Source organism: Rattus norvegicus, chromosome 18 (genome assembly GCF_021556685.1).
Source record: "Rattus norvegicus strain SHRSP/BbbUtx chromosome 18, alternate assembly SHRSP_T2T, whole genome shotgun sequence".
Taxonomy (NCBI): Eukaryota; Metazoa; Chordata; class Mammalia; order Rodentia; family Muridae; genus Rattus; species Rattus norvegicus.
This window is the reverse complement of record NC_141551.1, coordinates 61,283,190-61,306,431: the sequence shown is the minus strand read 5'-3', so window position 1 is coordinate 61,306,431 and position 23,242 is coordinate 61,283,190. Positions and strand designations below refer to the sequence as shown.

The following is a 23,242-nucleotide window of genomic DNA, read 5'->3' as shown; positions in this document are numbered from 1 at the left end:
GGATTTGGGCCTAGCCGCTTTTTGACTGCATGGCTCAAAGTGGCTAGGTGACTTTGGGCTGTTTGGCCACAGATACTCACCCCTAAGATGACTGCCTTAAGTCTTAAGATTGTTGAATGAAAGCCTCTCCCATGAATTTACGGCACAGGAAGGTAACATTCAAGGGTTGCCTCAGCTCCCTTAGCAGATACCTGTTACCTCCTGAATCAACACCCAGTGTCTCCACCGCCTGACCTCATCGTCTAAGGCCTGACCTCTTTGCCTCCAGCTATCACTACCTGTATCCGCACCTCCCCCTCCTCTGTGTTTCACAAAGGACACTCCCCCTACCTGAAAGCCTTAAAAGCTGTAACGTTCATCCCAATAAACGAGACCTTGACAACAGAACTTTTGCTTGGTCTCCTCTTCACCCCCATTTTGGCCCACAGGTAGAAAGCCTCTTCGGGACCCTGAATAACTGGGTCCCCGCTGGCGGGGACACCACAGGAGGGACCAGGCCTCAGAAGTTGTGCCAAGGTGAGTTCTCCTATGTCGTACTGGAGGAATTGGAGGATCTGGTGTTTTTAGACGGCTTGCCTGGCAATGGTTTTCCTTCCATGTTTACTAAACTACAAAGAGAATGCGTACAGATGTGAGCACCCAGCAACCCCATCACTCTTGGGTTTTTGTCTTATTTTGTTGGTTTACCAACAGTCCAACTTTCCCTGGCATTTTTTCTTCCCCACAGTTACTCACAGTTACACACTGCCCAAACATGTGAAGAAGAAACTTTCAGAAACAATTCCTTTTTCCACTCCCTCCCCGAGAGGAGTTTATGATGAAGTCTCTACCCATATCCTCCCCGAAGGCGGATCACCCCTTGGTCTGACTGTCCCAGATTGACAAGACACCTCAGTGCACAGAGTTTATGTCTAGGTAACTCTGAGTATGAATAAGCTCAAATAGCAATGCTGGCAATTCAGACAGTAAAGAAAGACAGCACAAAGGGCTCCCTTTAAGAGTGGAGGGTCCGGGGGCTGGGGATTTAGCTCAATGGTAGAGCGCTTACCTAGGAAGCGCAAGGCCCTGGGTTCGGTCCCCAACTCCCGAAAAAAAGAACCAAAAAAAAAAAAAAGAGTGGAGGATCCGCATGCGCAGAACATTTATTGCAACATATTGCTTACAAAGTTACACAGTATATTATAGCCATCCTAGCATGAGGTATTTACCACTAGTTGTTGTTTCTTCCTTTGCCTAATTTACAAGTTACACTTTATCATAGGCATACATGAATACAGAGAAACAGGGCGCACAGAGGTTGATAATCTGCAGCTTCAGCCATCCATCTCCGGGGGAGCAGGGAGGGGGACCTCCTGAAATGTATCCCCTGTAGATTAAGAGGAACACTATAGCTTCCTAGGGCTGCTGTATCAAAATACTACAACCAAGTGGCTTAAAACAATAGAAATGTCTGTCTGTCCTCACACTGGCGGCCAGATGTTCTGTGTGTGTGTGTGTGTGTGTGTGTGTGTGTGTGTGTGTGTGTGTGTGTGTGGCCACACTTCTTTAGAGCTCTAAAACAGGCTTCTCACAGCTTCCAGAAGTGTTTGGTCCTTCCTGAAACAGAAGATGCTGGGCCATCTTCCTTCAGTTGTGTTCATCTTTTTTTCTTTTTTCTATGTGTGTCTCTTTTTAGAAGGACACTGGTCATCAGGCTGGCGCCTCGTACCTCAGTGACCTCAGTGACCCTGGAAATCGATCTCTCTAAAAAGGCAAAACTTTGAAGTACAGGGATTACTATAGGATGTAGGGGAAACTATGTGTGGCATTCATGAGAATAAGAGATTATAAACCACTTGAGCTTCAAGGCTCAAATTATGATATGTGTACCGCATTAGGCAACTGCTTAATGTTAAAATGTCAACTGAGGTGCACTAAAGCGCTCGGTGTATTTGAGCAAACACCAGTTGTTACTGGGCAGCTCCAACCCCTGTGTGGCCCAGGTGCTTCACATGGGATTGGTTACAACTTCACAGCTGTTTATTTGGACTCTTCCCATTGGAGAATCCCTAGTTATGTAAATTTTTGGCTACCGCTGATTGGTTGAGTTTAAGTTTTGTTTTTCTTTAACATGCAAGTTTATTAAAAGTAGTTTATATTACATTTTGTTTTCAAATCACGAAAAGCTAAGGTCATGGAGGAGAAAGACCATGACTGTATGCCTTTTTAGGCTTTGGGTCTGGCCTTCGTTTTAACCCTTTAACAGTAGACAGTCACTGATACAGAAAATCAAATCCAATCCAAGAGAAAGAAAGATTATTGTACAAGTACAAAAAAGTCATAGATTTGCTTTTTATAGAGAACACAGGTTATCTGTCTACATTGTACACAGTAAATGTTCACCAAAAAAATCAGATTCACATTCCTTCTAAGGACCACAGTGTCCACTGCCTCCGTTTGTCACCAGCAGAGGGCCTGTGGTTCTCTTGGGTTTCAATGCTCAGGGCCCAGCAGGCACTGGTCGTTCACAGGCCCCACTTCAGTTCTTGCCATGGCCGCTCAATGAACAGGGTCAGGGCCAGCCCACAGAGGAAGGTCAGCACGCAGTGTCCAGAGAAAAGATAGAACTGCAGAAAAAGGGGGACAGTGGACATGGCTTATTCCCTGGCCTCCCTATGTTTGAATCTGAGACTATGCTACCCCAACGCCACAAAGTGGATCACGAAAAAAGAAAGGGTCCCAAACATTTAAAGTTTACCCTAGACTAAAGCCCTGCCCTCCTCCTAAATCAGAGAACAACTTTAAAAAAAGAACGACACAGAGCCAGCTTCTAACAGAGCCAGCTGTGCTCACCAAGAGCGAGCGGCGGAGCCAGGGAAGGACCAAGGGCCAGGCACTTGCTTACCATGTTGGTGTCTGTGTAGTGAATAAGGGTCTCCTGAAGTCCATTATAGAGGATGATCACAATGGGGTGTACGAGGTAGCAAGCATAGCTTATGCTAGCAGGGAGAGCCCAGATGCCACAAGAAAGCAAGCGCTTCACGGGACCTGGGGGAGAAGTACAGAGTCACGCAGTCACAGGCCCCTCCGGTCCCTGATGCTACCTGACATATGGCAGGGATTCTCTTTTTAAAAGTGTGTGTGTGTGTGTGTGTGTGTGTGTGTGTGTGTGTGCGTGTGTCCCTTGGAGGCTGGAAGAAGGTGCTGGACCCTCTGAAGCTCGAGATGGAGGTGGTTGTAAGCTGCCCATGGGTGCTAGGACCAACTTAGGTGATAAACCCTTAAGTGCTGAGTTATCTCTCCAGCCCCGTTCTGTCTCTGGCATCTGTCTCCTCGCCTCTTTCGGGCCACCACCTTACTACGATGCCTTGCAAGAAAGGAATTCTTTCTTATCTTTTGCTGGACCCTAAATGTATAGAACATTGTCTGACGCAAAACAAATGCACCAACACATTTATGCAATCATGTGAGTAAACCCGGAGACACTCAGCCCAGTCCTCGGCCACTGCTAGTTCCTGGGGGCCCTTTAGTGACTGCTTCCAGGAGGCCTGGAATACACTGCTCTGTCAGCAGGGGTGGCCAAGACCACCTGCCGAGTTCCCACCACCTTGGCTGAGGATGAGTACTTTCATCCACAGCCTAACTCCAAACTCATTCAACAGGGCCCCTGGAGTACACAGCTGTCTTGCTCCTCCGTGGCTCGTTCCATGGCCTTAAGGGTTCAAGAAAGTTTGGAAACTAAGATAGGTTTTTCTGGATGGTGCCTGGGTGGTGTTACCTCCTCCAGGCCAAATAGAGAGGATAAGGGGAGGAAAATGTCAGGAGTCTCCAACAGATCTATAATCAGGAGGAAATTCCTTTCTCTCTATATATATGTCCTTCATCTGCCTGCCCCTCTCCACATCAAAGTCAGCCGCACAAAAGACATTCTCCCTGGCTATAGAAAGGATCTTAGTGACTAGGCTCCTCTCCTCTGATGGAAACCGAGGCCTGAGGCGGCTGTGACCAGAACCTTGTCCTTGTTACTATATGATATCATTTTTTCACTATTTTTCATACTTCATGTCTAGCCTCTAAACTACCTTTCCTAGAGAGGCCCAAACCTTGTCTTTCAGGACCTACCTTAGATAATAAACCAACATAAAAAGTTAAAAAATATGAGAGTGACTTCCCCCCAAGAATAGAGACAAACTGCTCCTTCTGGGTTGGCATCAATTATTCATCCCTACCTCTGGGTACACAGCTTATATTTTAACTTTGTTGCCCTCTGGAACAAGGTATGAGCCCAAGAGCAAAGCCAGTGGCCCCCTCCTACCTCCAAAGCCTTCCTGACAGGCAAAGATAACCCAGCCGACAGCTGCTGCCCACAGGGTCCGGTGCAGGGCCTGGTAGATGGCAGCAAGCACAGAAGAGGTTGGAGAGGTATCATCCACTACATACGCCAGGGCAACAACTGCAAAGAGAGTCGTCAGAGAGAAAGCCCAGCCCAGCACAGCCTGCACCTGAGGGAGACAAGAGGCAGGAATCACGGCGTCATTTTGTATATGCTCACTGGTGCCATTTTGGTCACTTCCGATCTCTGTGTGTAAACTTCAGTCACTATGGATTTGACTAAAATATCAGCTTAGTGGTAGGCAGGGCTTAGCCACCAGGGTGGGTCAAGGGTGTTACTATGACAGGATGCGACGAGCTGGTTGTGGTCGATGGTTGTGGTCGTCACATATGCCTATAATCCCGTTGCGCCAGAGACCGAGTCAGAACTATGAGTCCAAGGCCAGCTGGGCTACATAGAGAGACCCTGCCTCCAAAACGGAAGTGTCAATGACCTAGCGAGTGGCCTATTGACTCTGCAGGTTCAACTGTCATTAGGTCATTGTGACACTTGGGTGTGCGAACATGATGTGCTTAGATCCTATTCGCTCCCTACTAACGCACACATATCCCATCTCCCCTCCCTCTGGACGCCTTCCCATCCCAAACAGTTGCTCTGCTTCTCTTACACACTTCCCTTTTTCATAACCTCAGTCTACTCAGAGGAAAGCAGGGAGGATTGAGGGTTGAGGGTTTAAGGGCTTGTGGTGAGAGAAGAGCCCAGTTCCTCAACTGTGGTCACATGCACAAATCCCTACACAGGACAGCAACACCCAGAATGACACGCATACATACAGAAACATACAGGGGAACTGGACATCTAAGGTCTATGGGTCGAGCGGCGATGTCAGATCCTGGGGATGATAACAGGTCACAGGTCCCTTGGCATGGTGCCTGGGGCAAAGTCTGGCTAAAGGACCTCTCACACTTCTTTTTTTTCAGTTTCTTACAAATATATAATCAGTTAGAAGGAAGCTTTCTTTCCCAACATTCCCTCCACTCCTAATGTTCCGCTCTGTCCTTTAATCATAGAGGATGCCTCAGGGGCATGGAGGAGGCACATTGAAGTATACAAAGAGAGAGCAACTTCCAGCTCAAAAAACAGATCGAGTTAAATCTCGGCTTGGGTTAAGTCTTGGATCTGATGCCGCATCCCTTGATCTCTTCAACCCAGACCTATCTTCCAAGGCTTTCTTGTTTCTCTGTACGCCGATGGTTAGGCTGTCTTGAAGGCTATGCTGATGTAAGAGGTTGCCTACCATTTTGTCCCTGAGAACTGCTTAGAGCTCAACAACCTGCCCCAGTTTGGGCTGTGTGGAAGGAAAGTAAACTGACAAGGGACTTGCCACTAAATCAGTCTAAACCATTTGCCCTCTACTAGTTCTTTGGTGTCAACAGGCCTACAATCTCCAGACTCCTGGGTCTATCCTGTCCCAGCTCCTGGCCTGCCTGTCTACTCACACCGCTTCCAGCCATTGTATGCTCTGCCTCTTCCAGTAGGAACCAGAATCCTAATTTTTCCCAACTGAGTTGCTTCTCCAGCTCAGCCTGTCTGTGTCCCTAGCCCCATGTCCCCAACCCTGACACTGATGTGGCTCCCCAATGCTTCCTCTTATCTCCCCTTGGTTAACACCCTCTTCTCCCTGGAGCCTCCTGTGACCTGGGCTGTGTTCAAGGATCTCTTTGATGGTGCTCTGTTATAACCTACAGCCAGATAATACATTTCCAGGACACTAAAATGCCAATGGGGGATGGATACACTCTTCCAAACAGCCACTTGTCCTGATGATTCTTTTCATTTGGTTGCTTGTTTGTTAGGATGATTTAAAAAAAAAAAAAGATTCTCATTATGTTGCCCCAGGCTGGAGCCAGCACTCTTCCTGGTCCTCCTGAGTGCTGGGATTACAGACATGTACCACCACACCCAGAAAATCCTATTTCTTGATGTTACTGTGAGTGATACAAGGTTTCCCAAGGAGGAGAGCCTCTACTCTGAACTGTCTATGACGAAGCTAAGGCCGATGAAGGTCAGACCAGCAGAGGCCTGGGAGGCAATGGCTGTGCCCAATGGTGCCATTGAACTCTTCATTTTTGGCTTCAAAAGGAGAACAGGACTCAGGCTAGAAGTGTCCTCCTCAAGCTTTAGTATGGACACATAACATATGGCAGCATGGCAACAAATCCAGCAGCCTGACTCCACCTACTGTACTTGGCCTTGAAGAGCCAAGCCAATCCCAGCCAGCCACGTGCCCTTATAGGGGCAACAAGGGGACAACGTACCTTAGTTCTGAGAACGTCTGTAGGGTGGTCTGAATGCATGAACATGCTCAGGAAGAGGCCCACAAGGAATGGGCCACAGCGACAGTAGGGCTTGGTGTAATACTCTGAGAAATACAGTACAGTCTCATTTTCACTGAAAAACAAGTAGGGAGCGAGGCAAACACTCAGCTTTGACTGGATGAGGAAAAGGGAATGCCCTCTGAGCTAGCCCACAAATCTAGAGCCAGATTTCCCAATAATGATCTGCACACAGTGACTGCCTAAACCCTAGACTCTAGGCCCTTGGGTCACGGCTGGTTTGTTTAGATTCTAAATCCCCTTGGGCTCCATACCCATATCTCGAGGACACAGGATGACTTCATTTGTTTTAAATACTCATTCATGGTGGCTCACCCACTTCCTCTGGGAATGTAGAAAATTCTGTGAAAGAAGAGGAGTTCCAAACAAGCCAGAGACATTGGAAAGCCGGGGCATGGTGGTATGCTTTTAATCCCAGAAATTGGAGGAGGAGGAGGAAGAGGAAGTAAATGCTGCTGTAATTCCCAACTATGTCCTCTGGCATCAGTAGCAATGTTGCTGATGACCTGAGAATGTATTAGGGATCAAACTCATGCCTTCCCTGGGAACACTGAAGAGGAGGAGGGTGACAGTGGACATGCATCTGCTGGATGGTGGATGCACTTGGAGGATGACACCCTCCAAGTGATCAGTGTCCCTCAAGTTTGAGAAGGACCGTCTACAGTGAGAGTCCATCGCAAATGTCTAGGTGATGCCCAGGCTCACCAAATCAGAATCTGGACATGGGACCTAGGGCTGAGAATTGTCCATGCTCCCTGGCACTCCAGAGAGAGTAGCATGAGAATGTCTGCTGGGAAGTTTTTGCTGTTTCTGACAGAGGCTGGAAGACAGATTCAGCTGAGGCTCCATGAGACCCACACGGAGATGACCAGAGGGGGTGAAGTTGCTCGAAGATTAGTGAGTGGTTCTTCAGCTGTGACTAAGAGCTCTTGTTAAAGTCATTTCTTTGGGCCCCAGCACCAGAAAATCTAATTTAGTTGGTCCAAGTTAGGATGGGAAGTTTCTGCTGGACCTGAAAGCTACAGTAGAGGTACATGCCTCTAATGCCAGCATTTGGGAGACTGAGCCAAAAGGATTGTGAGTTCAAGGCCAGCATGCATTGCTCAGTGTATTTGAGGCCAACCTGAGTTACAGAAAGAACACTGTCTCATACACACACACACACACACACACACACACACACACACACACACACAAAACATACATACACACGTACATACATTTAATACATACATATCAAAAAAAAAAGTCCCAACAATTAAGTTCTCCCTGAGGGACTTTAATGAGCCTTAATGAGGCTCTAGAGTTAGAAACACAAGGCTAGGCATAAGAAAGCTGCCTCCTCTGTCATCAGGACACTATAAAAGCAGGCTACATGACATGGAAAAGGGCATTATGCTCTCTGAGGCAGGAGACTTGCAGTGAACTCACTCACAGTACAGAGCACTTATGTATCATTGTGGGCCACGGTGTGTGTGTGTGTGTGTGTGTGTGTGTGTGTGTGTGTGTGTGTGTGTGTGTGTGTATAGACTCACATGCAGTCTTTCCATATAAACGCCAGATGACAGCAGCCTTGGATAGTTCCCCAGGTCCATCTTTTTAATTTTTTTTTTTTTTGGTGTGTGCCCATGTGTATTCACCACGATGCAGATATGAGGGTTAGTCAACAGCTTGCAGGAGAATCCATTCTCTCCTCCCATCACTTAAGAAGTTAAACAGGTTTATAGCAAGCACCTTTACTCTCTGAGCCACGTTGTTATTGTTGCTGTTATTGTTGCTGTTTGTTTATTGCTGTTTGTTTAGAGATGGCCTTTTATTGGCCTAGAAATCACCAAGTAGGTTAGGCTGACTGCAAGCCCCAGTACTGTCTCCACGTCAGAGCACTGGGATTACGAGCGTGCACTATCCTGTTCCAGGCCCCTGTGCTTGCTTTTGCAAGCACTGAGCTATCTTCCCAGAGGCCCCCAGGCTGGCTTCGTTAAGGGTCAGTGGAGGCTGCTTTGGAAAATACCACATTTCCACCAACATCTGAAAGAAGTGTGGGTGACAATCCTGCCGGATCTTAGAGGCTAATGGGAGACCCTTCAATACCCGGAGAACAACAGCCGTACAGGCCTGGGAGAGCCCCATGTGGCTAGTCTGAAGTCAGTGAGTAAAAGGCTGGAGTCCGATGCCTTTTGGATGAATCTGAGTGAATCAACTGGCTTACCTGGGTTTCACTTCTGCAGTTCTGACCCATGAATTGAGAAGAGTCTAGCTGCCGTTGTTTAGCACAGTGAGTTATGTGGTAGAATCGTGAGTAGCATATTATGGAGGCGAAAGAGCTTAGAGACATAGGTCCTCGGTTCAAATAACACCTATGCCATCCCTTTAGGTCCTGTGTGACCCTGAAGAAGTAACCCCAACTTCCTTATGGGTTCAGTTTCTCCTTCCTGCAAGGTATCTACACTAAAGGAGATCCCCACCTCAGCCACATGGGGGTGCTCCTGTCCTCTGAGAAACATTTTCTTGAGCGGATGCATTTACCCCTCCTCCCCAGCTGAATCCCCTGCAAATTGAAAGGCTGGAAAATTTGCAACTTCCATCCAGATCGAAGGTGTCTAACCCGGTTTTTCCATACGTTGATGGGCACAGGACAAGCAACACGAGGTCATTCTGCAGACCTCCCTAAGGTATCCTGCCCCTGGGGAGGGCAGTCAAGGGACAGAGGACCAAGCTGGAACCATGTTACCTGGCTGCTGACGGAGATGACACTGGAAGTTTATAAGCCACAGTGAGCAGAGCAGTGGCAGTGGAAGACGCCAGGAACAGCAGGCCCCCGAGGAGGACGAGGGCACGTTTACTTCTGTAGAAGAGAGGGCAGAGAAGGAACGCCTTTCAGCACACAATCCTGGGAGTCCTGTGGCTTTGCTTTTGAGAGAGGAAGTGGGGACTTTAACCTAGCAGGAAAAACTGGGTGGGCTTGGAATTCCTGGACTGCCTGATCTTGACCACTGAGCAGCAGTGAGACCGTGCACAGGACCTTGAAGTTGGGTTCCTCTTCTAGACAGGGATAGTAATAGCATCCTTATCTGCTCCCCTCCAGCCCCCCAGATGTCCCCATTCTTGGGACATCGCCTTTCCTCTACAGAATACTATAAGGACATCAGTGGTGGTTGACTAAGGAGAGAAATGATTTATTCAAGGAAAGATGGGACGCAGATCTGACACAGCCACCCACTCCAGGGAAGGAGAGGGAAAATAGAGCAGGGAGGAGAACCAAGCTCTCCTTGCTAACATAAGCCAAGCCTGAGAGAAATGTCTAACTATGGGAGGTTTGTGTGGTAGTGGGGAAGAGAAACAGGAAGGGAGAGCCACTACAAGACCAGCTGCTGAGGTGACCAGCACCCAATTCTTCCAGAATGTTCTATAGTTTTATGTAATCTGCTTCAGACCTCTCTGAGGGGTGTAGGAAAAAAGTATTTCCCCAATATCTTCTGCTCCATCGGTGTCTACACACACCAACTCCTGAACTCTTGGGTTGAGCGTGAAGAAATCCCAGGTCTCATACTTTGGGATTCTGTGGCAAGGAAATGGTCTGAAGACATAGCCTCTGAGTTAAGCACTCTGATCTGGCTAATCAGAGCAGAACCAGGCAGGATCGGGGCTGTGAGGATCTGCCAAGGCTCAGAAATGGGGAACACTCTTGTGTTTGGGGGTATGGTTTGTTTTTGAAGTAGTCTCCCATTGCGACACAAGGGCTGTAAGACATTTATGCCCTTTGGCCCACTAATTTCCCTCAGGATATGCATTCTGAAGAAACCCTGGAGTTGGAGACAAACGGTTGTCATGAAAGTACTCATGGGAAGTTACTTATGAAAGCATAAAACTGGAAACAATCTAAGTTTCCATTCAAGAAATACTTGAGTTCATTCAAGAAATCGAATGTTAGGCAGACATTACGGTTTTGTTTACAGTTAGTAAAATAATACAGTAAAATGTGGGTTCAAAAAATGATCTCTGGGCTGGAGAGATGCCTCAGTGGTTAAGAGCACTGACTATTCTTCCAGAGGTCCTGAGTTCAAATCCCAGCAACCACATGGTGGCTCACAACCATCTGTAATGGTGTGTCTGAAAACAGCTACAAGTGTACTTATATAATAAATAAATCTTTAAAAAAAAATGTGGAGAGGCAAGGGCACGCACCTTCGTCTTTAAAACACTGGGTGGGGGGGGGGGTGTCAGAAAGACAGCTTCCGGGTCTTAACAAGGGGCCTAGTTTGCCATGAGTGATGGACTGGAGTGAATATTTTCCTTTCTCTTAATTCTAGTGTTTCCCGAATGGAGCACATATTTTAACAAGAAAGAATAATAAATTTCTTTTTTTTAAGTAATGGCAAGCTATAAATCTCCCCGTGAGTTATCGAGACTGTAAAGTGTTTCTAAAGCTAACAAAATTAAGGCGATAAATACAAGCCGCCGGGCAGCAGGTTGGTTGATACATCGCTAAGGGCACTGTAAATTACACCCTGCTTTCCAGAGAGCGATCTCCCGGTATGTAACAAGCTCTAAGGAATCGCTGCCACCCTTTGACCTGGTAATTCCAACACAGAAATACGTCCCCGTGGAAATAGCTACAAGGAAAAGCGGAGTGTTCAAAGGCAGTCATCAGAGTGCCATTTATAATCGTGAGAAATTGGGCACCATCTAGATACCCAACCATGAAAATGGGATATAAATCCTGAAGCTGACGGGTGTGTGTGCGCTGTGTCGATGCGCGGACGTGTTTATGTGGACGGCTGGAACGGAAAGTGCTGAGCACCAGCATTACACACCCCAGCGATAAATCGGGGAAACGCACTGATTTATGTGCGGCCAGGAGAGAACTCGGAAGGAGGCAGTAGAGAGGGGAGTGGCAGCTCCATTTCTAGAAAGTTAATTTCCTAACTTCTAAAAAGCTGCTTTCTACAAAGCTGGAATGTAGGTGGGAGCTCCAGGCCAAAGGACCCATTGGGCAGGGGCGGAGGGGGGCAAGGGGCGAAGGGGGTGGGAGAAGTCTGAGACCTACTTTCCATGGACTAAGAAGATCAGCGGTGTCATGAGGTGGAACTGGAAGTCGCTTGCAAGGTACCAAGTCCAGCCATTGCACTGGGGAAAAAGAGAAGTGACTGGGACTCCTACCGGCCAGGTTCAGGGCTGTTTAGGGTCTGCTAAGCCGGGCAAGTTGAGCAGGTGGGTGGGGCGGCTTCCATTGCAAGAGGAAACTGGAACAAGATTTTCTTCATTCCTCAAATCAGTCTTTGGACCAAGTGTGACAGGTCCCGGGGAGATTCAGACCTATTTCTCTCTTGTTTGGAAAAAAAAAACCAATTTAGCTTGTCTCCTAGGACAGCCATGGGAACTGACTGGGGTCACGATTCAGGAATGTAGGAGGTGGCTGTCCTTAGGTTTGTCTGGAATTCCAAGAGGGGAATTCCAAGAGGGTTCTTTCCCTTGCCTGGTTCCCACTCCCAACTTGGGAGGGGGAGGGTGGGGATGTGTTCTTTGAAAGTAAGTGCTTGGCTCACACTCAGGGTTCCCACCAGAACCAATGTGGATGCCTGGCCGAAGCCATGGGGGTGGTGGGGTGAGAGTGGGGCCACCCACTCTCCGTTCTTGTGGGAAATGGGGCCAGCCAGCCGTTGTTGACATGTTTTATCCCATATAAGGCGATACCAAGGGGCAAATTTCCTGTCACTCAGGTCCCAGGGCCCAAGGGAGCCCAAACTTCCTCAACAGAGAGGGAAATTTTGGCCACAGTTAAACAGACACTTTTGCCATGGAGAAAGTATGAATGGTGAGGCTTGAGGGCCATGACACCTCTGCTTCCAAAAATCTAAGGTGGGCTCCCACTCAAAGGGGCAACTGGCTCCTGTTTTTTGTCTGATTTCTATAATGCCCCAAGCTAGTCTGCATCCAGGAAAGTGACCCAATCTGTCTCCTGGGACTCTGACACAAACATGCCCTCATCTACAAGTGGTGTCCCCAAAAGCTGCCAGGTTTGGCCAGCTCATGAGCGGCTCCCAGCAAGAATTAGGGACCTGCCTGCCGCACATTTCAACCCGTAGAGGGAATTAAGGACATGATGGAAATATGGCTACCTCATTTCCTGTCGCTCTAAGTTCATTATTATCCTGGTTAGGTTTTCATTTTATGTGATACAAGCCAGCCTTTTGAATTTAAGCCGAGAAAATGTCTCTGTCATATTGGCCTGTAGACATTGTCAAGAAAAGTCTGTGGGGACATTTTCTTGGTTAATGACTGAGGCGGGAGGGCCCAGCCCCACTGTGGGTGGTGAGGTCCCCAGGCAGGTGGCCAAGTAAGCTATGGTAGCAATGAAGCCTCCATGGTCCCCACTTGGGTTCCTGCCTTGAGATCCTGCCCCGACTTCTCTCAGTGGTGACCTGCGACCCAGGATGTCTAAGACAAATCAACTCTTTCCTTCTCAGAGTGTCTCTGGTTTGTGGTGTTTTATCACATTAATAGATTGTGTAGACATAGATCTTATAGCTCTGAACAGCTCCATGCAGTCTGGCTTGAACCTTCGTGGTATGGTGTGCCTTCTGGACTGGTTCAGGAACAGTGGTGGAGCAGGGAAACTGCCCTGATACCCAGACAGTGCACCCCTTATTAGCACCACTACGACCCTTTCTTGCTTTATAACAGGGACCCCCCTACATTAGCTGATACCATGCCTCCAAAACTCATGGAGATGTGACTTAGGTTGACCCTTCGGAAACCGCCCAGACCATGTGACTGAGACACGTTGCGTCTACCCATAGGCCCTTGCGAAAGAGCGCTTGGGAACTCACGGCTTTCTGCACAGACAGGAAGTTATTCAGCAGCAGCAGATTCGTCCACCAAACCTCCCGGCAGTTATCCCAGTGGAACTGGGCCACTTCCCAGACAGGTCCCCAGGGAACAAAAGAGAAGAAACCAACCAGCAAGCACACAGAGTACAAGTGAAGAAGCTGCAACCTGGGAGAGAAACACAAGAGAGAAGGCAACACCATGGAGGCCATGAACTCGCCTCGGCGGGAGGGATGCTCTAAGCAACCTGGGACGTTGCTGGGCTGCCCGTCGAGGGTCCGTAGTCTAGCTGAGCTACCCAGGATGTGCTATGACAGAGACAGAGGCACTGATGTTGGCTGAGAAAACTCTGTTACCACTGAAACAAAAGCTTTTCGGGAATTTGAGACAATCCAGTCAACTAGTTCTTGCCGATCTCAAATCATAGCGCAAAGAAATCGGGTGATTCGCAAAGAAATCGGGTGATTCGATCTCAGTCACTCGTCCATAAAATGGGTACCAGTTCATGTTCTTCCCATGTGCCTCATGAGACGGAAGGTTCTTTCTTCCCTCCTTTCCTTCTCTCCCATTCTTCCTTCTCTGCCGCACACTCTCCCTCCTTCTATGCAAGAATTGACAGAGCTATACATTGAGGATTAATATACAGGGTTCAGGACTGGTGCATGGCCCAGTTGGCAGAGTTCATTGCTAGCATGCACAAAGCCCTGGGGGTTTGATCTCTAGCACGGCATAAGGTGGACATGTTGGTACATGCCTATAATCCCACAACTCAGGAGGTAGTAGCAGAAGGATCAGAAGTTCAAGACCATCCTCGACTACACTGTGAGAAAGAGGCTAGTCTGGACTACATGAGACCCTGTTGTAAGTAAACAAATAAATGTAAAAAAACAAAAACAAAATGGTCTAGATCAATGGGATGCAACAGAATGTATAACAGAATGTATCAGTCATTTCCCGGTTGCCGCACTTTGAAAAGTAAAGTTAACTACAATGAGTTAAATTTAGTATCACTTCTTTAGCCCGATAGACACAGAGATTGTTAGCAGGCTGTCTTCCTTTCTGACTACCTCTTCAGAGATGAGCATGCACTCCATGCAAGGAACATCCCTCAGCTGACTGGTGACTGGTGCCTGCGCCATGGACTGCAGGTACATGTGCACTTGTGTGACTGAGCACAGGGTTGTAGGGGAATCATCTCTGACCACTCCTCCACATGAGTCATTAAGACCAACCCAGAGCTAACTGTCCCACCTGCTTTTGCCTTAGTGCCAGTCTCTCTAAGGCCTCCATAGACCTGCCCATCCAAACCTCCCCAGTCAGACCGACCCATCAAAACCTGCCCATTCGAGTTCACAAAATATAGACATATTACCTTCTCATCTAAGAAAGCAAAATCTTGAAAACATCCTCCAATCTATTAGTGGGGCCAATTTAAATACACAATGCTCTCTATATACAGTGCCCCCCATAAGCTAACTTCAACACCAGTGGTGTGGGTCCTGCTAATAGAGAATATGCTGGTGCCATGACATTAAATCAGAAAGTCAACTAAGCTACCTCCCCTGCTCCCCAGCAATGAACTTTTAAGTGTGGCTCCTACTTGCAAAGACCATGCAGTGCTGGGACCCTAGAGCATCCCCCTAGTTTCCCGTCCGCCGATATCCAGTCTAGTTTACACCTAGAAAGTGAGTGAGTGAGTGGATTTTCCTCTTCTTCCTCCCCCTCCTCCTCTTCCTCTTCTCCTCTTCCTCCCACTCCTCTTTCCCTTCCTCTTCCTTCTCCTCTTCCCCCTCCTCCTTCTCTTTCTCTTCCTTCTCTTCCTTTCCAGACAGGGTCTCACTATGTAGCCTTGGCTGTCGTAGAACTCGCTCTGTAGACCAGACTGACCTCAAACTCAGAGAGACAGCCTCTATCCCCCGAGCTCAGTGATCAAGGGGATGCAACTCCAGGCTTGTAGTTTCTTATAAAGTAGCAGCTTCCAGCCCACGTCCTGACTGCCCACTCCTGCTCCATTCCAGTGCACTTGCTGCCTGGCAGTAATGTTTGCACATCTGACACCATGCCTCCCCTGCTGGGACTTTCTAAAGGTTTCTGTCATTGAATAACCTCAAGATTGCTTGGCTGCCCCTGGAGTCTAGTCCTCTACTTTTGTCCTCATCTGACCTCATCTCCACTGCTCTCCCTACTCCTCCCCCTGACCCCTACATCCCAACATCCCATCTGCCATCAAAGAGCTTCGGGGCACTTCAGCTTCCACAGGGACTCCAACCACACTCTATCTAGGGACTTTTGCACTTCTGTTACCCCTGAATACATTGCTCTTTGCTGTGTGTGTGTGTGTTTGTTGTGTCTGTGGTGTGTGTGTCTGTCTGTCTATATGTGTGTGTCTGTGTGTTTGTTGTGTCTGTGGTGTGTGTGTCTGTCTGTCTATATGTGTGTGTCTGTGTGTTTGTTGTGTCTGTGGTGTGTGTCTGTGTGTTTGTTGTGTCTGTGGTGTGTGTGTCTGTGTGTGTCTGTGTCTGTGGTGTGTATGTGTGTGTGTATATGTGTGTGTCTGTGGTGTGTGTGTGTGTCTATATGTGTGTGTCTGTGTGTTTGTTGTGTCTGTGGTGTGTGTATATGTGTGTGTCTGTGGTGTGTGTGTCTGTCTGTCTATATGTGTGTGTCTGTGTGTTTGTTGTGTCTGTGGTGTGTGTGTCTGTCTGTCTATATGTGTGTGTCTGTGTGTTTGTTGTGTCTGTGGTGTGTGTATATGTGTGTGTCTGTGGTGTGTATGTGTGTGTGTATATGTGTGTGTCTGTGGTGTGTGTGTGTGTGTGTGGTATAATATCACTTCTTTCAAAGCCCTAGACAAAGGTCACATTCCCTGGTTCCCCTTCAGGACAGTGAACAACCCCCTCCCCCTTCTGTCTCTACATTCTCATGTTATGGATCACTGGTCTATCCTGTGTTTATCTGCACACCACACGTCAGTGCTGTTTATTATTATACAGCTGTACTCACTAGGGTGTAACCTCCCACTGTAAGGATTTTATCCGGTTAATACAATGCCTACTTAGAACTATGCCTGATACATTGTGGCCTATGAAGAGTCAATAGTGAAGCCATCTTAGCCCCTCTCCTTTTGTTGTTTTGTTTTGTTTTAATTTATTTAATCCAGGCTGACCTCAAAATCACGAGGTGGTCAAGGCTAGCCTTGAACTCCTGATCCCCCAACTTTCCACCTCCCAAGTGCTGAGGTTACGCATGTGTCCTACGAAGCCTATTGCTTTTCCTCTTGAGGGAATGAATCCTTACTGACCAGGAGCAATGAGTTCTTGAATGAGAACATCCCAGTGGTCATGGGCATGACAGTTCTGTCCCTGGGGATCTTGGAAAGGACAAGGCCAGAATGTGGTTGGCACCACCCACCTCCAATTTTCAATAGTTTTGGCTCAAGGTGGGCTGGTTCTCTTCCCCACTCTGACTCAAATCCCCACCTTTCCAGAGTTCTCTGTCTCAACACCACCCCTATCTCTGGCCTGTTTCTTAGGTTGGGAAATCCAGCTGCCTTTCAGTTCCCCCCTGCCCTGGTCCCACTGCCAGTGGCCAGCATGGGTTCCACACTTCATCTTTCCTGCACACACCGTCAGCCACCCGCCCCCACCCCATCACTCCCACCCTTGAACCCCTCGACCCCACTCACACACCTTGGAGCCCTCTGCCTGAAAAAAGCCTTTCTCCCATTTCCTATTCCAAAACAGGCTTTTCAGGTTAACCTACCACACTTCCCCTTCCCTCAGCCCCCAACTAATTTGCTTTGAACCTCTGGCCTGCGTGAAGATCCCTCCATTCCAACAAACCTCGGGCAAGACAGGCTGCTTAACCAGAGCCTCATGCCCCAAAGGTGAGGAAATCCTGCCTTCCCCCCTGCTGCACTGATGAAGCTCAGAAGAAACCACAAAACCACATTGAAATGAAGCAGTGCTGGTCCTCTCCGAGCTCCTCCTCCTCGTCCCTACCTCACAGACAGCAAAGCAGAAAAGGCTTAAGCAAGAATAGGGACGAAGCTTGTATTTGCTGAGTGTACGGCCAATAAGCACCTTTCTAAGCTCAGCTCGCACACACGCACGTACGCACGGCACATACGCATGTATGCACGGCACGTACGCACGCACGCACGCACGTACGTACGTACGCATTCATTTTGTTTTGCTTTGTTTTGTTTTTGAGACAGGGTCTCAAGTAGCCCAGGCTGACCTCAAGCTCTCTAGGTAGTGAAGATGACCTTGAACTGTCCAGTCTCCCGAGGGCCAGGACAGTAAGGTCTAAACTGCCGCACCAGATTTCCGTGGTGTTCAAGACAGAACCCAGGCCTTCAGGCATTTCGGGCAAGTTCTTTACCAACTGGGCTACATCCCCAGCCCCTCATTTTATTTTATAGATAAGGAAACCTAAATACAGAAAGGCTGAGATGACCACGGAGCTGGTGCATGGTTAAACCGGGACACAGGCCAGCAGTGGAATTACGGTGTTGGTTCCTACCCACTCCATTTTCCCAGTCCTGAGGATCATTTTAACTATTTCGTGACAATGCGATGTTTAAATACCAACTTGCGACAAATTAGAACCACTTGAGTAAGGGAGCCTCCACTCAGGCACTGTCCTGACAGCCTTAGTGGTATGGATAGCGGCACCCCAAATGCCAGTGGCTTCTTTGTGTAGCAGTCCTGACACAAAGGGCGCGCAGTCATTGGTCGTTTGCCTACTTGGCCTTCCCTTCTGCTGCTGGGTTGACTCACCCTGTCACTGATGCTGATGCTTCCTTCGCTGAGAGCAGAGCCAACATTTTTAGGTTTCTGTCACAGACTAAGAACCAGCGGCTCTCAGATTCTCTACGCCATTTGGGACTGCTGAGACAAAGCCTCGCGAATTGACAACTACCTGGTTCTCATCCTCTCGTCCTCTCAGGAATGAGACAACTGCTGTTACTATTTCAATGAAAGCCAATTTAGTAAATTGTTTTGATAGGCAACGTGATATATGTTCATTCATTTATACATGGATATATATACAAAAATATATATGTATATATACATATGCACATATATGTATATGCATGTATACATGTGTGTATATACATATACATGTGTATATGTGTATGTGTGTATATTTATATTATACCAATATATATTTTATTGGTTCTGTTTCTCTAGGGAACCCTGATACACAGACTGGTATAACAAGATGGATTTAGAATAGGAATACTGGGAGCTGGGTTCTGGCTCAGTACAGCCATGCCTGAGAAAGTGTGAAAATGGAAGGACTGGAGAGCAGAAACTGAAGTGTCCTTTCCCTTTAATTCCAGCTATTTCATTACATCACTGCCATCTCTGCTATCTCATTACATCACTGCCATCCCAGCTATCTCATTACATCACTGCCATCCCAGCCATCTCATTACATCACTGCCATCCCAGCTATCTCATTACATCACTGCCATCACTACTCTATAGTCTAAACCAATATCAGAAGTCTTCTGCTTCAACCAACAGCACATTGCTTAATAAAGAAGCATGGCCCTGACCTATCTCACCCAGCACTGTTCTTTGCTGTGTGTTATTTTCATCACCACACTGGTACTCCGACTTCCAGGATCACTTGCAGCTATGTCAATTCCCCTGCAGAGTATCAGTCCCATAGTAACAAATAGCACATCTATGAAACACTACTTCTGGCCTGCTGAGAATGAGTTTGCTGGTAAAAAAATGACAGTTTTCATGACCTTTACTCTCACAAAAGTTAAACTGTTTTAATCCAGCCAATTCCAAATTTACTTAAGGAAAGAAAACTGTTTCCTTCAGTTTATTTCTTAAGGGAAAAAAAAAACTCCTTTCAAACACAGTTAAACATTAAGAGCTACTCACTTCATACCAATAACTATCTGAAAAAATTATATAAATAAACCTACCTTGTAAAGCGTTTCAGAAAGTATCTGAGAATGACTTTAGGGGTTATTCCTGTGCTGGTGTTCTGGTGCATCTTTAGAAATGACCGTGCACTTAACCAACCACTGAGAAAGAGAGAAGAGTAGCCATAGGAGTTAGCCATAATGTAGCTCATCGGTGAGTTGCTGCAGCCGTCTCCATCAGGACGGGCTAAGTGACGCTTCAGATAAGGCACCCCAAGTCTCGAAGCAGCAGACTCTGGATGTGGGGCTCTTATTTTATTTCATGTTGGTTCTGTTTTTCTTCTGTAACATATTCATAGCCTGTTGGCCAAGAGTCAGTGTCTTCCTCACTATGGGCTAATGGGACAACAAGTGCTCACGAATGACCACAGTGGTGAACAAGACAGCTTTGGAGAGTCTCAACCCAGCAGTGTTCTAGTCTAAAGTGACACGTGAAAGCTGTTGGATAAGGGTTGGAGGGCTTCAACGTAGGCACAGTGACATAGTGGCTCATGAGGCTTAACCGGTTGATCGACACTAGCAGCGTGGTCCATCCAAAGCAGTGATTCAACCCATTTAGGAGGGTGGAATGGTCCTCTCACAGTGGTTGCTTATCAGATATTTACATTACTATCCATAAAAGTAGCAAAATTACAGTCACGAAGGAGTAACAAAATAATTTTATAATTAGGGCTCACCACCACATGAGGAACTGTATGTATTAAAGGGTCACAGCATTAGGGAGGTTGCGAGCCACTGACTTGGAGGATGGAGGGTCAGGAATATTTGGCTAACAGTACCAATACCTGTGCTGTGTTCTCTCTCTCTCTCTCTCTCTCTCTCTCTCTCTCTCTCTCTCTCTCATTATATGACATGGTTCATGCATGTTAATATGCAAGTACATCTGCCCACGCCACTCATGCAGAAGGCAGGAGAAGGCAGGAGAAGGCAGGAGAAGGACACCAATGCCTTCCTCTATCACTGCCCTCCTTATTGCCTTGAGGAGAGTCCCTCACTAAACTAGCAGTTCACTATTTGGGGTAGACTGGCTGGCTCATGAGCGTCCTTCTCTGCCCCACAATGGTAAAGTTATGGGCACATGCAACTGTGCCTGGATTTATGCATGAGTGCTAGGGGTTGGAACTCAACTCCTCATGCTTGCACAGCAAACACTTTTCCACACAGAGCCATCTCCACAGCCCTATTGGTGTATTAAAGTAACATTGTGAAAGACTCCCACATTGTAGTACCACACCATTTTCAAAATGCTTCCCCTAACGAGATTGCTTCCAATTCCCCAAGCATCCCCAACTACTTCTCAATAAACATTTGTTGAGTAAATGAGAAGGATGTTTGATTCCTACCAGGAGGAAAAGGAGACATTATTATTCCTGCTTTTCCACACAGGGATAGTGAGACTCAGATTGCTAAAGGCTGCCCAAGAGTACAGAATTCCAAACGGTGGGGGCACACGCACACCTTCCCAGCATTCAGGAGGTAGAGGCAGGCAGATCTCTGTGGGTTAGAGGCCAGCCTGGTCTACAGAGCTATTTCTAGAACAACCAAGGCTATACAAACAGACCCCATCTTGGAGGGTGAGGGGAGCACAAAAGTCCAGTTTTGTTTCTTTCATTTTGAGACATGGTCTCACGTAGCTTCCTCAAACCCCTGATGTAGCTGAAGATGACCTTGAACTCTTGATCCTCCTGCCTCTGCCTCTCAAGTGCTGGGTTTACAGAAAGATACAGAATTCCTATCTGTCATGTTCTCATGGCTTGGTGGTGAGCAGGTCTGTGAATCCCTTGACCTTTTGGCGTTTAGCTCCTGATCCTCATGGGAGCTCCTCTGAATGGTAAACGTTTCCTGATGCACAGAAAGGATGTCTGTGTTGGGCCCTACTTGGAAGGGATCCTGGTGGGTTGGGGAATGCCTTAGATTTCCTTTGAAAAGCATCGAGTTGGAGTCTTCATAATAGGAACCAAATGCATAAAGACATCTAAATGAGAGCACAGAGAGCAGGAAGTGGGGCAGCCAGCTCTGATTCTGGCCTCCTCTTCGCTGCAGGAAAGGATGAATCTGGGTCACCCTTTCTTCTCCGAGTGACTGGTACCACTGCCGGACCTTCACTAAGCAGAGCCTGGGTCTTGCGGGGGCACTGAGAAGAGAGCAAACAGGCTGTGAGACCAGAGTCCTGAATGGACTGAGGAAGGGGAAACTATGCCATGTGTTTAGTATGAAGTCAGCCCAGGAGGTAGGAAAGATAACTGGGGCCCTGCTTTTTCTGTGTATCAGTGATCAGGTGGTTAAGACATGAGTTCTATGAAACAAACTACAGGCTGAGCACCCCTCATCCAGAATGGGTGCGCCCCAGCATGCTTTAGCATCTGGGAATGCTTTCGTACATCCGACGAGGTGTTTGGAGTTAGACTCAAGACTAAGAACGAGTTCATGTGCTTCACACACTGCTGTGTACGTAGCCTGAAGATATTGTTGACGGTATTTTTTTTTTTTTGGCACACCTGTGTTTTTTCTGGGACCTCTTACCTATAAAATGTCCCACTTTGGTATTTTGTTAGCACTTAAAAAGCTGTAGATTTTGAAGTAGTTTTGGGTTTCAGATTTCCAGGGATATTCAACTTGTGTTCACAAGCGCTGTTTCTGACCTTAATAGTGCACAGGTGGGTAAATTATTATTTTGTCTCTGGATCTTGAATTTATTATCTGCAAAAATGAGGCCGATGCTCTATTTTTCAATAATGCAGGAGATGAGAGATGGAGAGAGAGAGAGAGCTCAGCTGCTCTTCCAGAGGACCCAGCTCCAATTCCCAGCACCCACATGGCAACGTACTATCTGTAACTCCAGTTCCAGAGGATCCGATGTCCTCTTCCGGCCTTTTCAGGTACAAGGTACACACATGGTACATAAATATACAGGCGGGCAAAGCACTCATAAACATAAAAACATTAAATAATTTTAGTGTAGGGCCGAAGAGACGGCTCAGTGGCTCAGAGCACTAGACGCTCACCCAGAAAACCTGTGTTCAATTCCCAGTACCCACAGACCAGCTCACCACTGTCTGTAACTCTAGTTCCAGGAAACCTGACACCCTCTTCCTCTGGCTTCCCTGGGCACCAGGCATAGAATGAATGAATGAATGAAGGAAGGAAGGAAGGAAGGAAGGAAGGAAGGAAGGAAGGAAGGAAGGAAGTATGTGATATATGGATATGTTGTGTATAGTGTATGCTCTGTGTGTGTGTGTGTGTGTGTGTGTGTGTGTGTGTGTGTGTGGTATGTGTTTATATGTATGGTGTTTGGTATATGTGTGTGTTTTATATATATATGCATGTATATGTGTGTGGTATGTGTGGTGTATATATATGCATGCATACATGCATATGTGTGTGTGGTATGTGTGTTATATATATGTGCATGTATTGCAGGCACTCACATACAGGTCAGTGTATTCAGCCCCTATCTGGCTTCCTATACAGGTAGAGGAGATTCTAACTCAGATCATTACAGTTGTAGAGCAAGCAATGTTATGTGATTCTTCCCCCAGTCTCTCTCTCTCTCTCTCTCTCTCTCACACACACACACACACACACACACACACACACACACACACACACATGTGTACACATACCACAGACACAAGTGTCATGTACAATGTAAATTTGAAGTCAAAGAACATGGGAATCATCTAAAGTAATAAAATGAATAAAAACTAGAGGGTGGGAAGGCAACCACAGGCTGATGGTGAGAAATGGAAACAAGGG

General features: G+C 47.3%; 1 protein-coding gene across 4 annotated transcripts in view; it reads right to left on the bottom strand.

The window, feature by feature from the left end:
- Positions 1-1,117: 1,117 nt before the first annotated feature.
- Positions 1,118-23,242, bottom strand: part of Oacyl (O-acyltransferase like) — a 51,690-nt gene continuing 29,565 nt past the window's right edge. For 2 of the 4 annotated variants that reach the window (XM_087592373.1, XM_087592374.1), the window contains 8 exons: positions 19,487-19,588; positions 13,539-13,704; positions 11,756-11,835; positions 9,440-9,553; positions 6,631-6,763; positions 4,295-4,481; positions 2,885-3,027; positions 1,118-2,606 (listed from right to left, as the gene is read on the bottom strand). In XM_087592373.1, the coding sequence (XP_087448499.1) occupies positions 2,505-2,606; positions 2,885-3,027; positions 4,295-4,481; positions 6,631-6,763; positions 9,440-9,553; positions 11,756-11,835; positions 13,539-13,704; positions 19,487-19,588 (1,027 nt within the window). In that variant the 3' untranslated portion in view covers positions 1,118-2,504. 4 annotated transcript variants of the gene reach the window in all.